Here is a 15,453-nt window from a genome sequence, read left to right on the forward strand (position 1 = left end):
GCTAAGCAGAGCTGTGGGATGTGCATTTAACAGCTACATGGAATGCTTTTGGCACTTCTCAGCTGCCTGGGGCATGTCAGCTTCTACTGCTGTTAGCCCAAGAGGAGCATCTGAGCCCAAGGTACAGCTCAGCCTCTTGATAGCCTCTTCCATTGTTGGCAGTAGTAATTCTCATCTGTCATACAGAGTTTTCTGGTGGTCCCCCTTCTGTATCAGGATGCCCTTAATGTTTATGGCATCACTTTGGGTTTGGCTGCATTGCTGTCTGTTTTTCCAGCAGCCTTTATGGAGCCAGATCTTTGGCCTCTCCAGGACTTGTGGACAAGTTTCTGAGCTCCGGAATCGACAGCTCCTCGACTGCTTTAACAGCTCAGAATGCCACCCTGCGGTGTTGGGCTCAGAGCACTGCTCGAAGCCCTTCGGGCTAACAAAAGGGGGTTGCCATGTCTGTCACCAAGCTGTCAGATGGCTCCAACAGATGTTCTTGGGAGATGTTTTGTTTGTTGTTGGAGAACAGTCTCCTACTCGGACTGAAGAGTCTTTCCTGTAATTTAAGCCTCTCCTTGTCTGATTTTGCCTGGGATGCAGAGAGCTGCCCTTCACTGCAGCACCTCTTTGTGGATCCTCTTCTTTACTTAACAGCTGCTTCTGTCTGACTTTGTGCTGCTATTTTCAAACCGTTTTCCAAGTGGTAGTTGTTTGTTTCTCTCCTGTAGCAATCCTTCTAGAAATGTAATGATTATTAAGTAATGTTTTGAGTTAACCTGTGTAGCTATAATTTTACTACTGCTGTTTGTACAGTCTGAGGCTTTTCTGTGTCTTTCAGGCTGAATCCAGCGTACAGCTCTGTAATCTGTTCATAGCAGTGCTGCTGCTGATTCCTCCAGTTTGGTTATATCAGCTCGGTTATCTCTCTCTGAACCCATCCGGGTTTAAGGAGCTTCCCAATTTCAGACGGCCTTTTCTCCTATGCCATAAGCACCTAAAATTGATAACATGGCATTTCTTCTTCCAAGTCTGCCTTCCCCCTTTCTCCTTTTTGTTCACTAACCTTTTTCTCTCTGTTGGGAGTCCTTTGAAGCAGACTTTTAGATGCATCTGTTTGCTTTAGTTCCTCACCAGTTTCCACTACGGTTGTTTGGATCTGATTGGCAAGAGATGAGAAAACTTCCTGATGGTGCAGGAGGTGGAGGCTGACCCCACACCCCTTCCAGTTCTTTACTATGTAGATGTGAGGAGGCCCCACTCCTTCCTGGCCAGTACCCAGGCAATGGCTCTCACCTCAACAGAAGGAAGTCTTCTGGATGAAACAGGAAGAAAATAATGCAGTATTTCTCCAGTTTGGTCCTTGAATTCCAAAATACGTTGTCAGTGGTGGATGATAGCTCCAAAGGACGATTGTTGTGAGGTAGGGCCCACTTGGGCCTGGAGTGTTGAGTGAGTTTAATATCAGCTGTGCATGACATCAGGGTGATCCAGTGCTGTTAGCTGGCAGTGGCTGCCTGCCCCTGTTGGCACAGGACAATGGAGGCAGCTGAGGTGCATCTCCAAGCTGACTGTCCTGCTCTGATGTGCAAGAAATAGAATATTAAAAACCAAAGTTACTATGTTAGGTAGCTCTGTAAAGCCATTAGCTGTTATTTTTGCTGCCTTCCTGGACAACTCTGTCATTTTCCTCTTCTTCTGCAACTGGATTTACTGCAGAAGGTTTTCAGCAGAGGTAAAACTTTGTGGAAGTTGGGCACTTTAGAAGGCTTGGGAATGGTCTAAAGTTACAGACATCATCAAAGTGTCTGTGATGAAAGAAAATCTTGGGCTCTTATATGTTAAACCAAGCAGCATTCCACTGATGAGCAGCCCTTACCATGCTGCGGTGGTTTCCTCGGGCTAAGTCTGTCTACCTGAAATAAATATGTGGATGTATGTGGAGTAATTAGGTATTCCTTCCTGGTAAGGGGAAGACATGTGTCTAAAATAAACTGAGCAAAATTTTTGAATTAAAGCTAAGTAATAATACAAAGTTATTATTAGTAATCTTGATTAAAACATCTTTAATTTCTTTTAACGTTCATGTAATAGAATCTGATTTACTGGGAGTGGCATTTAATTAATTTAATTCAATTTAGAGAGTTAACTCTATTACATATTAGTACAGAAAATTACCTCTGAACAGTCATTTCTCACTGGTGACATGCAATAAGTTAATTTAGCTCCAAGTTCGTTTGGGTGCACTGTGAGTTCTTGCTGGAAGTTGCTATGGTGACAGCCCCATCACCCCCAGCTGTCATCTGCCCCGACCAACGCAGCAGTTTGTGTGGTGACACTGCTGCTGCAGGTGGTAAACACTGCCAGATGGACCAGTGCTCCTCCCTGCTTTCTTCTGCTCGTGGTCCTTTTGGTGAACTTGGTTGCCTGCATCTTTAGAGATGCCCGAGTTGCAGTGCCAGGAGTGCAAGGCTTCCTCGGGAATGCCCGGTCCTTAATGGACCTGCTGTGGTTGCAGCCTTCCCACAAAAGAGGTTTTCTGTTGGACTGTGTTCAACAAATTGAACCGAGGTGGCTTTTTTTTGGCTTCCTCTTGGCTGCTGTAAAATAACTGCAGAATCCCAGTCAGAAGGCAGTTGGCTTTTATTAGGGCATTTTCCTCAAGATTTAGGAAAAAAGGTGGTCTGAAAACTACTTTCCTTGTTCTTCAATCATTGAAATCCTGTTTTTCGTATATGAGATTAATGCACGATGGGCCCCAGAGAGACACAGAGGACCTGTTCGGCTTGAGCAGCATCAGCATAGAGTCTGCTCTGGGTTGTGAGCTGCCCAGCTCCACTTAAGGTGGGTGAGCCCTCAGCTCCAAACAAACTGCTTCCCATGCAGGGGCTGCCTTTGGGAAGTCTGCTCCAAAAAAAAAACCACAACTGCATGTTGGAAATAGAGTTCAGACTGAAAAAGGGAGCTGACAAAAGAACTGAAATGCCTGCTTCACATCAGCATATTTTTTATGTTGAGGTCTGGATGCTGGAAATCAGACTCCAGTAGTGTTTGCTTTGTTTGGTTTTATTTCTTCTTTAAAGCATGGCTTGAAATAGGGCTTATCTGAATAAAGAATCATTTTTGGGGTCCACGTTGTTTTCTTGTGATCATTCAGGGAAGCCACAAGAATGACAATTCCGTGGGACCTCTTTTGTTTCCAATATTAGGAACTGCATCCAGAATAGGATCTGGAACTTGAGACGTTTCTCTAGAAATGAAATCTATGACCCTTTGTCGGGTACATAGCTGTCAGTTTGGCCTTTCGTTGAGTTGGCTGCACGCAGTCCCTGGGCAGAGATTCCTGTGGCTCAGAGCAGTGCCCTGATGGCAGCAGTAGCTCAGGTGGCCTGGGCTGTCCTTAGGGCTGTAGGATGATCATACTCTTAAGCCTTTTCTTGTGATAGAATCTGGACTGAAAGGGTTATGCCAAACGCAGAGTCTTTTTACTGGTTTATTTAAAACATGGCTCTTGCCCACGAAATTGTTAATATTTTAGTATTGCTCTTAAAATATTTATTTGGTACCATAAACGCCCATGACAGCAGAGCCAAAGCTTTGTGTTTACACTGGGCTCTAGTCAGGCTGACATGTGTGTGTAGTCCCATGATTTCAGCAGCACAGCCAGCATCCATAAAAATGAGATGTAGCGTCCTGGCCATGCCAAACTCTCATCCTGCAGATACCTGATCCTGCAGCTGTTGATAACTGCTTACATGGAGATGCCTAAAAAGAGCTAAATACCCTTGCAGCTTGTTCCTCGTGCTTCCACCCTCTAAAATATAAACCATTGGGGAAGCTGTGTTCTGAGTCTGCAGAACAGAAATGTGTGGGTCTGGTGGGTCTGTGCTGTGTAAGATGCAGAATGGATGTAATACATGCTTCTGTGTATGGATAGTATGGATAACATACCTGGCCTTTGTGATATGGTGTGGGCATCTGAATTAATTAATTGCCTCCAAAGGCACAGACTTGTTGAGAAGATGTTTACCTCTGCTTCATTAGACAAAGTACACCTTAACCTGCAGTTTGCAGCCCACCAGACCACCCTGCTTTCTGCATGGTTTTGAACAGGTCTCAGGGCTTGGCCACGTGAACTGTAGATAGAAGTGAAATTTTAGGCTTTTGTAGTACAGTAAACTGATCAATTTGGAGATTATTCTATCTCTTAATTACTTACAAGTATGCCAGTTACTGTCAGTTGTCACATTTATCTACTTGTTCAGAAGATATAACTGTGAACAGATTTCTCCTGTAAAGAATATTTTCCATTCTGCCTGGGAGTGGCTTTTATTGAATTAAGAAGGAATGTCTCCGGTGTGATGACATAGCACCTTTTGTAAATTTGCTTTTAAAAAATCCTTTAAATATGAAAACTGTGTGTAAAACATTGTCTAATAAGATTAAATGCACACAGCTTAAAACTGAGGGATTGAGTTCCCACGTCTGCCCAGAATTCTTATGTGCCTCTGTGTGAAGCTGTGTAATCTGTTACCACTAGGCTGGGCTTTTCCCAGCAGTGCTTGCAGTGATGGTGGGGTTGGCATTATGTAATTTGGCCCCGAGCAGGTTCCTGTCCCTGGCTCTGCTGCTCTGGATGGGGCTGCAGTGATGTAGGTAGACGAAGTAGATGGCTTTGTAATGTCAGTGTGCTGTTGAGGGACAGGAGTGATGCTTGTGATGCTGCTCTCGAGGTTGGCATCGAGTTTACAGGAGTCTGAATTCCAGGTTAATGCCCGATGGCGTGCTGGGTGAAGGATGTCTGTGTGGGAATGTCTGTCTTGCCCTTCGGGGCAGGCAGCAGCCTGGGGACCAGCTTCTGGCACCAGGCATGTGTTTACTTGTCTTTGCTTTCCAGTGAGCAAATCTGAGAGTGGAGAAATGGACATGATGAATACTGGAATTTAAGTTGTGTGAATCCATAAATACTGCTTGAGATCATCTGCAAATTGGAGAAATACTGTTAGAAAGAAAGCAGACCGAGTGTTGAGCCTTGAAAGTTACCATCTGTTACCAGTTCACATCCTGAAGAAATGTAGCACTGATTGTTTAACTATTCCATTACTCAGTTTTGATTCATGGCTTGGACTTCTCAATCTGAGGCCTGATGTATGTGATTCAATGTCCATTCATCAGCTAGGCCACGGTAAACCATGTGTGTGTGCTGAGCCTACAATAAACACTCAAGGGTTTGTCTTGCAGTGAAAGAATCTGATGCTAAGTAGCTTTGTATTTGCTTTGGATTATCAATCTATTGTTGATGACAATCTATCAACCTAATTAGCCGTACCATTTTTAATGGCATGGCTAATTAATTGTGAATTTAAAATTAAACTTGTAATCAGTGCTAACATGGAGGAAAGCAGTAAGGAAAATCTTGGGAGCTCTTAGAAGAGTAAGTATTCATCATAAGACTGCTGCGTGCAAAACCAAACCAGAATAATGTAGAGTGGGGTTCAAAAAAAAACTTTAAAAAAAAAAAGTGCATTTCATAAAAAAAGAAATAGATTTTGTATCTTTCTCTCGAGAAAAATATTTGGCACACTGCATACAGACATATGTAGGTGCTGAATAAGGAAGTGAAGCGAAGTCTAGTGTCAGTGCAGAAGTTTGCAAGGATGTATGTTTTTATTGGGAGCTTTTCCGTGAGAGTTAAACCTCTGAATACATCATCGTGTCTGTGTGGGAGGAATAGGGCCCGGTGTTGGGTGGTCTGTGTGGGCTCACGAAGGGAAGGCAGACGTAGCTGTGGTGGGGTGAGGGATAAGCTGTGGTTCAGGAATTGTACAGTTGGAAGCTAATCAGGAGCAAAACACATTGGACCCAGACAGGTGGGGCTGAAGAATAAATAACAGGCCTTAAACTTTCTGAAAAGGGAGCAGAGCCTGAAGACGATGGTGTGATTTCTTTGTTACGACTGAGGAAGGTGGGATAACTGGATTTGGAACTCTGTGGACTTGTGGATTGTAGAGGATAAGGCTGGGAAGGTTCTTGAGAGGTCATCTGTTTCATCTCCTTGCTCTGAGATGAGATCACACCTGCAGCAAGTCTGCAGATAATCCTTAATCATCCTTACTATAAGAAATGTAAATCTTTGTGGCTGCTCTCTAAACCCAGCAAGCCTTGTCCTATTGATCATGGCACGAAGCAAGTTATTTCTTCCTCTGTGTTTATTCTTGGCAGCGTGTGCACAGTCTGCTAGACAGAGCAGCCACCTTGTGCCGTGGCAGTCAGTGTCTCCAAGTTTCAGACTCTTTCCTTTGTGCTACTTGCAGGTCTTGGAGCTCTCCTTTGAATGGAGATGGTTAACCATGAAGAATACTGGCAGTGCTTAGTGAAGGCTGTAACACACCAGACAGATGTAGAAGGGTTACATTGAGCCTGGTAGCTTGGTATTTATTCAGTTATAAGGTTTATTTTCGTACAAGCCTGACCTTTTGTCTTCAGTTTAGTTTGTGATCTGCCTAAATGTAGTCTTCTGCAAATGTGCTGTGGGGTCAGTTGTTGGCTGTTCTGCATTTAAACCCTCCTGCCCGACAACGTGGCCTTCCTTACCGAATTGCAGCCGCTTTCTTTCACAGCACTTCTGCAGTCTATTGTCAGTTTCTCAACAGTTATCAGAATTCTGGTCCTGTCCCGCAGCAATCTCATCACCCCCATGTTGTTTCTCCCCAGCTTAGTGTCATTTGCAGATTTAATAAGGGTATTCTTTAGTCCATCATGCCGTTGTTAATGGAAACGTTGAGCAGCATAGGCTCAGATCGAGTCCCAGTGGAATATCTTCTGAAATATGCTTTCGTTTTGACAGCAAACCGTTGATTCTCCCAGAGAATATTTCAGCCAGTTTTGCATTTAGCTGACATTCCCCCAATTTACGTGTGACAGTGTCACGTAATCATTTCATGTCAGAAACCATTACAAAGTTTGGGATGTGCAGTTGGGTTGATGGTGGCACTCCAGAAGGAAAAGCAGAACTATCATTTGTTTAACTGTTAGTTTATTTTCCAAAGGATTTCTCCACTTTTTTCTTCACTGATACAAAATTTATCAATATTAACTACTACAAAAATAGCAGAGATACAGCTGTGGAAAAATGCTCTCATTAATAAACTGTGCTGGGCATACTTTTTTGTCTGGTTTCCTATGGAAAGAAGGCTGATGAGGTTGTGTTGGTCTCACTTAAAGCTTAAGAAACTTCTCTTGAATCCTGACCACGTGAGGTAGGAGATGCAGAGGTACGGACACCATTGAGATGTGCAGCTGGGTGCAGGGCAGAGGCTGAGGAGTGCCATTACTTCCCTGTCCTTTCTGCTTAGCTCTGGAGGCACATCCTTAACACGAGCACCGTGGGATCTGTGCAGGTCACCCTGCAGGGTGGAGGCCTGGAACAAGCCACAGTACTACTAATGCCAATATATGTTTAAGAAGAGACTGTTTAGTTCTTCAAAAATGGTGAAATAATACCAAATGGAATATGTTTTCCAGCTTGCTTTAATATTTATATGGTTCTCGCAGATCCAGGAACAAAGATTAAAATAAAACCTTTAATTTATAAGAAGTAATCTGGAAGTTCACTCTTGGGAAGGTGATTTGCGACCGGCTTGTCACTGTGGGCCCTATAAGTTATTATGATTCCCTCATAAAATATTGATTTCCCACAGATGGTTGTAAAATCTTTCTGGATGACATATTTTCAAAGGAGGTTTTCCAGCATCTATATTAGGAATTAATTTTCGACTGAATTGAAATCCACTGAATAGATAACAAATACATTTCAGCATTTAATATATATCAATTTATGGTGGGTAGTTATCTGCTAACTTGACGCAACGGTTCTATGTCTGAGTATAGCTTTAGAATAAATTATGCTCCTATCTTGATGAAGCCTGTGAAATGTGCTCAGATGAACGGATCAGACTGCAAAAAAAAATAGGAGCTGCAGAGCTTTTGAATTCATCTAGCACGGAGACCTTCTCACGCAAACCCAAACGTCGTTCCTTCAGGCTGGAGATCTCCATCAGCAGTGCATTCTGAGCTTTGATTTCTTTGTCTTTTCCAGAACTGTAAGCTCTGTCTGTTCTGTTATAGCACGTTGTGTGTAAGAGGGACTTCAGTACCTTTACAGTCATGTTATTCCACTTGGCTGATACAGAAGGTAGACGTGGTGGAACTGCAGCTGCTTTCTGGAGTCCTGACACCACTGTGTCACAGAATCACTAAGGCTGGAAAAGACCATTAAGATCCCCAACCCACTGTGCCCACATCCCTCAGTGCCATGGTGGTGCATCCCTGGGAAGAAATGCGTCCTGATACACAGCCCAGTGTCCTTCTGCCTAAAGCAGGGCAAGGGATGGGGCAGCAATTCTCTGTGGAGCTTCTTTGGTAATACCTTACAGCAGGCTGCACAGGACCGAGTTACTGAGGATGTAACCCCAACAGTTGGTAGAGATGTTCTCTATGTTAATTCCAACCCTAACTCTGTCACCATTTTTTGAATAGGAAATTTCAGGGTAAGGAAGGAGGAAAGGAATGCTGTAAAACCCAGGAGGAGGAGGAAGGGGAGAGGGAATGCTCTGAAGGAGGTGTGCAGTGATCAGCAAGGAGATAAAATGGGGAGGGGGGATGAAATTACACCTGGAAGGCTTTATTTGTCCTTAGCATGTAATAAATGTTGTGTTCATGAACTAGTACTAAATAGAAACGATCTTTAAGGTGCGAGGGCTTAATAAGACTTACCTTTTCCCCTTCACCCTGGCTGTAGGCTTGGTGGTCAGACTGCAGCTCCTGGTTACGTCTTACAGCCATTGTGTGAATTTTGCTGTTTCTTTTGGCATTGGACCATTGTTCTGCAGTTTGACTTTTCTTGTTTCTTTTTCCAGAAGTTTGTGTGCTGGGGGAGGGGAAGAGCACGACAGGAAAGCACCCACTTTGTATAGAGGCACTAAGGAGTGTTTGGTTTTCTGCAGTAGTTTTCTGAAATAGCTTTAGTTTTGCCAGTAGATGTCACTGTGGATGAAAAATGCCAGTGCTTGGTAGACAAAGGAGGTAATTTGCTAAATGAAAATTCATCCTTTGAAAGTAGATTGTTAGGGGGACATTTTTTTTTCTCCTTTCAAAACTAAAAACAAACAAAACAAAGAAAAAGACCTTTTTCATCACATAAAAATGGATTTCTTCCCAGCCGGGCGCCTGCTTCTGCCCACCACCATGCAGCCCTTCTCGTTTGCCTCCCCCCAAGTTGGGTAAGTTCTGTCTCTGTGTCTGACCTGAGAGGGGCTGCCCACCCTGCTGCTCGGGTTCTGCTCCACGCATCTGTTGGGATGCTCTGACAAGCAGCAGCACTCAGCACGGGGAACAGGGCACGGAGGAAGTGGCTTCATTAAGGTTGATTTGGAGGGGGGAGCGAGATGAGAAAAAGAATTGCCCATGTGATTGGCTGGGAGAATAGCTCTGAATTATGGGATCCATCTGTTTCCTGTAATGAATTCATAAACCCATCAAACAATGACCTGAACGAATTGCTGAAGGAAAAAAAAAAATAATACGCTGGCATGATATGTTTAACGCAGTGAGGCATTGGCATTGTATAATCAAAAATTCTTCTCACATGCAGCACTTTGTAATGGAGCTGCTGTGTTTAATAGAAGCTGTAAATAAATCCTGTCACAGTAGCAGCCAAGAATGCATTTCTGGCGTTAACCATTTCTCTTCTGGAATGTGTGCTCCTGGAAGCCCTTAGAAACGCTGGAGAGCGGCGTTGAGAAATGCAGAGAAATGTTAATGAGGGGAATGAAAGGAAAAAGCTGCCATAAATCAGCATTATGTGGCTTAACCAGTTTCTTTCATTTATGCATGTTCTTTTCTTATGTCATAGAAATGTACTTAAAAGCTATTGTTGTAATTGAAATCTGTTCGACTGATCCTATTCATTATATTAATAAAATCCACCTACAATTGCACATAACAATTTTTTATGCGGTCGGGATTCCCGAGATTGTAATCATCAAAAAGCATGTGGAGTAATTATTGGATTTGTTTGGGTGAAATTGGATTAAGAAGTTTAGATACCATTAAGTACTGATAATTATTACAAGCAAGCCCATTGTTTAGCATATGTACAGCTCTCTCTGCTGCGGAATAAGCAGATACCCATCACAAACATGGTAAGAGCAGGCAATTCGGAGGCTTTCATTTTATGCCTTCCATTGTATTTCTTGCAAGATCCTTTCTGGTTTGGTGTTTTGGCTCTTGAGCTCTTGGATTGAGCTCACGTGGCAATTAATAATTAGTAAATCTGGATGCTTGGTACAGTGGGCGTTTCTCAGTGTGTGTCAAATGGAAATGGCTGCTTAAACATTGCTGGAGGTGACTTAGAAACACGCGTGGAGTGCAGTGGGAGAGCACGGACATGTATTCTCCACGTATGGGTGCTGTATTTGGAGGCTGAGTGCCAGCCTGATCTGCAGCACAGAGCAGAGCCCTTTCTGCGTTGTGGGTGCTTTATTTCCTCCTGACGGTGTCATCCAGCAGTTGTTTTCCAGCTGCCACGATTGTCTGCATGGGATTCCTGCAGTGGTCTTCCATTTCACCGCTCTCACCGAGGTTTTGGCGTACGGAGCAAAAGCCCTTTGCTGCGCTGATCAGAAAAACCAGTGCCATTAATATGCAGGGGCATGGTTTTGTAGCGTACTGCGTGCTTGGTGCTTGGATTTTCTTTGTTCCTTCCTCTCCATTCACTTATTGAGAGGGAAACGTTGTTTGTGAGGCTGAAAGCGGGTTTCTGTGGCCACACCTCTGCGATGAAACCGCTTCAGTTGACATTAAAGCAGAAAAGGGCACGTTGTCTGTGGCTTGGCTTGGTGCTGCGTTTTAGTTGGTGTCATCAACTGGGATTGATCTCCGCCGTACGAAGAACATAACACTTCATGAAAATCAGTCTCAGCCTTTCAAATGTGTTTCCGATTCATTAATATTCCTTAAGAAAATCCGTGGCCAGGCGAATGCCGGCCCTGCTGTTGGCGTTGTGCCAGTTGGTGGGTTTAGTTCTCTCGCAGTGTTTGGGGGGGGGGGGGGGTTAATTCTGCTCTCCCACCTTTGCCATGGGGCTGTTATATTCCCCCGAGGACCCACACCGTGGAGCACGTGGAATGTCGGTGTTGGTAAATGCTGACATCTCTCTTAGAATACATAAACTAATAGCCTCCAGCTCTCTTAATTGTTCTGTTTGTGCTCTCCATCTCCCGTATGAAACCGTGCTGTTACTTTGTTCAACAACATGAAGAGCAGTTCTGTTTCAGCTATCCCTTTGATTCATCAAAGCAAGGCAAACAGAGCAGGAGCTGGTGTTTGGGAAGCAGGGATTTGGGTCCTGAGCCAGATGCCAGCTCTGCTTCATGGCATGGTTGTCTGAGGGCTGGGTATGATGGCAGTCGGTGCTTCATGAAAGGCAAGAGCCATGAAAGAATCCCACGGGGTTAATATTCACAGCCTCCCAGCTTAAGCTGGAACATTGCTGAGCTCAGAAGGCAGTGGGTGCTCCAGAGATGGATGTGTTACCACTCACTTTAATCTCCATCTCTACTTGTTACATCTCTGCCCTTTTCCCGCTGCTTTAACCAACCCAGGAAACTTGTTAGAGCACGGGATATAAGGCTCCTGCACCAGAACAGGCACCATGCCTTGTACAAGTAGAGAACAGCCAGAATTTATCCTTATTTTTAAAACTAAATACTGTTTTAGTTCCAGCATTGGTTGTATGTTGTCCTGGTAGTAAAGGAGAGGCTGAAACTATGGACAGGGAATAGTTAAGGCGGTATGTAGCGTGTTTAAAGGTCTGAGGCTTAAAAGATTCCAGAAAAGCTTGTGTTAATCTTGTGCCGAATACCTACAAACAGCTGCATGCATTTATTTCTCTGCAGTGTAAACCTGGATCAGAAGTGTCCCTCTCCATCCTGCCCCGTGACTGCTGAGCATGCTGGTTACACCACGAGGAGTTAGCACTGCACAGTAACAGTGACAGAGATCTTTGTCTTTCAAAAGTAGAGCTGATTGATAGGAATGGCATTCAGGTTTTACACTTCTGTGTCCATTTTGTGACTTAAGGGAACAACGCTTGCTATAGCCGAGGTGGTCTGCCTTTGCTCACCTGTGTTGCATGGAGGAGTGATGCTGTGGACAAGTTCTTCCTCGTGCACAGCCTCCTGCATTCTTGCACGTGTGCAGCTCAAGTAAAGCACTGAGATGTGGTTGGATTTTCTAACCTGACACTGAAAATGGGAAGTGTTGCAGAGAAGTGGCAGGGCTGATGCTTATGCTCCAGACCTGGATGCTCTGCTGAGGGATGGGATTAGAAAGCATCCTCCAGAGGTGGTCCTGCTGTAGCGTGAGAGTTGTGCTACTTAGTTGCCTTTCCTAATTAAAGGAAATAATTGTGGTCAGATTTTAGTTGTGACTTTTGAAAACACGTGCCCTGTATCTTCAAACACGATGTGCTAGGTTGTGTATGTTACACTCACTGTAATTTTTTTTAATGGAAAAGATTCATGCATGGGTATAGGTACAAAGTGTGCGAGCATGCGTGTAAATCTACCAGTCAAGTAAAGCAGAAGAAAATTAATTCGGTGATTTTTTTCTTGGCTTTTTACTGTCTGGAATTTCTTCTGCTGTAATGTACCCTTAGTTCATTTTCTGAGGCTCCCATTTCCCAGCACGCTGCTGCTTCAGTGTCATCGTCACTCTCACAGTTAAAAAAAAAAACAAAACAACCCAGTGAACCTGTGTCTTGTGTAATAACCCATTTCCCTTGACTTGAGAGCAGCAGCCATTGTTTCCAGCCATCCCCTTGTTTGTTGGGTTCTTATTTCCTCTTTTGGGGTAAGTACCGTTAGACATCTTGTTGCTGGTGATCCAAGAAACGTTAGAAATGCTGAAAGAAAAACTACTTTTCTCCGATGCTAAAACAGTTTTGCCTTTTTTTCCTTCCACAGTGCCAGAACCTATTAAGACCAGTTTAAGCCAGCCCCAACCTGCCGGTACCGGTACCAGTACTTCCACCAGCACTATCACCAACAGCAGCAATGGCAAGCGTGCATCTGCTAACGGGCAGCAGCCAGCCGCGTCCCGCTACCTGCCCCGCGAGGTGCCTCCACGCTTCCGCCAGCAAGAACAGAAGCAGCTCTTAAAGAGAGGGCAGCCACTGCCCACCGGGACTCTGAGCAGCAGCCCGGCACAAGGCACTGGGCCAGCAGGGGCGAGTCCTCCCCCACAGCCAGGGACAGGAGGACAGCATCATCCCAGTAAGACCCAAGCAGGTAAGAGCTGGATGCCAGGAGGGGTCCCGGCTCCGTCCGGGTGGAGTGGTGGTCCTCGGTGTCAGCACGGCTGTGCTGTGGGAGCTGGAGGGATGTGAGGCGTCTGAAAAGATCAGGATTTGAAATGAAGCGTGTGCCGTTGCTCTTTTTCTTTTGCAGTTTAATAAGTGAATGAATGGATGTTGCCATTGCTAGTATCCAGTTCTATAGGTTGGCTTTGTTATTGGGTTGCTCAGACCTATGGGGGTCTTCTGCCAGCTTTTATTTTAGTAGTTACAGTGGCTATGATTTCCATTTGAAAATATTTCTGTAGTGACTAAAGACATTGTGAATCAAGCTTCTGAGTACTCCATTTTAATCATCTTTCAAGAGTTTTGCATATGTAAATAAAAATTAGGAACTTAACTTACGTGTTGTGCTGCGACACCTTAGTGCCTTTACTTGCTTGTGCTCCCCGTGTTATCCTCTCATTAAGAGAGTAGCATTTTGGGAACAGTAGTTCAGTATCTCAGGCCTTTCTGCCCCTTGGTTCTGTCCTCTTGTAGATGCCTCAGCCTTCTTTTGGCTGTTGACAGCAGCACGGTGAGCAGTGAGGCCCTTATCTGCCTTTCTCTTCTCTGAGGCTGCTGGTAAGGAGGCAAGAGGCAGCTGTCTGCTCCTTCATCCTTCTGTGCTGGAGACCAGGTAACCGTTGGACGGAGAGGAGCTTTGTCAGAAGGTGGCACAGATCACCTTGGCCATCGCTCTGCTGCATGCGTGCGGTGTTAAGGCAGAGCAGGGAGCACTGAGCTGCAGTTGTCCATGGCTTGGAAGAACGTATGTGGACTAAGCTGCAAGGAGGTGGGGTTTCTTGTTTTTATAATTGAATATTAGTAATTGTTGTATGATCTGGAGAGTTGCTCATTATCACTCACTAATGGTGTCAGACATCACAAAGTTTTGATCTGAGCTGTCTGCAGTTTTTCCCTCCGGGCATTAGTGAATCTTTCACAGTTTTTGCTGCCTGTGATGCTGAACTCCAGCAGTGGAAATCATTCAGTATTGTCCTTAGAAGTTTTGGTTAGATAAGGAAATAATCTCTTTCGGAAATGTAGCAGTATGGATATCTAGATACACTTGAAAATATGATTCTACTACTCCCTGGAAGCACAAACCAAGATTAAACCAATTGTATATTTACATAACGTGTTGTGACTACTTAGTTTTTAGGGAGGGGAAGAGGTTCTGTTCCTGAATGCTGGAGTATTTGACTTTAGTGACACAAGATGTGATGGGTTCTCACCCCTACGAGCAGCATTCTCAACCCCTGTGCAAGTCACCTTCAGCAGGGAAGGTGGCAGCCATCCCTGGCTTCTGTTGGAAATGGAGATGTTTCCTAACTGCCACACTCATCTTCCGTGTTAGAGATTGACATTGAGATGTTTGTGTGAGGAACTCAAGTGGCTCAGACTGGCTGAGGATCAGTATCAGCTCAGTGGTACTGCTCTGAACATCAGCAGAGATGCATCCTAAGTTTCTTCCTTTGATCTTGAAGAAACATGGCACATCTCGTGGTACAAAGTCCACTCTAAATCATAACGTAATCCATGGAGGAAGGTGGTAGGAGGGCAGGACTAGCTCTCTGGCTTTGATCTTGCCAGATGTGTTTGTGCTCTGAGATTTTAGGCTTCTCTTCCCAACTTCTATTTTAACTTGCTATATAAAATAAACACTTATTTCTGGTGTTTCTCAGCCTGGCAGCTGCGGGCAGATGTTTATACTGTTGAATTTGTTTTTGTTGTGCTTTTGCTACTTCCGTGTCAGCTTTTGAATACAGTAACAGCTCGTGCAAATGGGAGGAATGCAGCAGCTTTTCTGCGTCCTGTTATATTCCATATTGCATAGAATAAGTTTACTGACATCAAATTCTTTGTAAAAGTATTACTGGAAGGCACCGATCTTGTCAGCAGGCTGTGACTAGTGCACAAAGCAGTATTGTCAGGTTGTTTTTTACATTAAGTCAAACCAAAAGCTTTAAAGGGCACCTGGAAGTTCTTGGAGCAGGGAAGGAATTCTCAAACAAGCTTCGTGCTTGGCTCACTTCTGTTTTGATGTTTTTTCCTCTTCTGACAGCGAGAGT

At 44.3% G+C, this 15,453-nt stretch overlaps 1 protein-coding gene across 7 annotated transcripts in view; it reads left to right on the forward strand.

The window, feature by feature from the left end:
* The window catches only part of TNRC6C (trinucleotide repeat containing adaptor 6C), an 82,923-nt gene that overhangs the window by 22,019 nt on the left and 45,451 nt on the right, over positions 1 to 15,453 (forward strand). For all 7 annotated transcript variants that reach the window (XM_065735150.1, XM_065735154.1, XM_065735153.1 and 4 more), the window contains one exon: positions 13,011 to 13,334. In XM_065735150.1, coding sequence (XP_065591222.1) covers positions 13,011 to 13,334 — 324 coding nt within the window. The remainder of the gene's footprint in view (positions 1 to 13,010; positions 13,335 to 15,453) is intronic.

Source organism: Cyrtonyx montezumae, unplaced genomic scaffold (assembly GCF_038088225.1).
Source record: "Cyrtonyx montezumae isolate F1298 unplaced genomic scaffold, pur_monq_1.0 scaffold_19, whole genome shotgun sequence".
Lineage (NCBI taxonomy): Eukaryota > Metazoa > Chordata > Aves > Galliformes > Odontophoridae > Cyrtonyx > Cyrtonyx montezumae.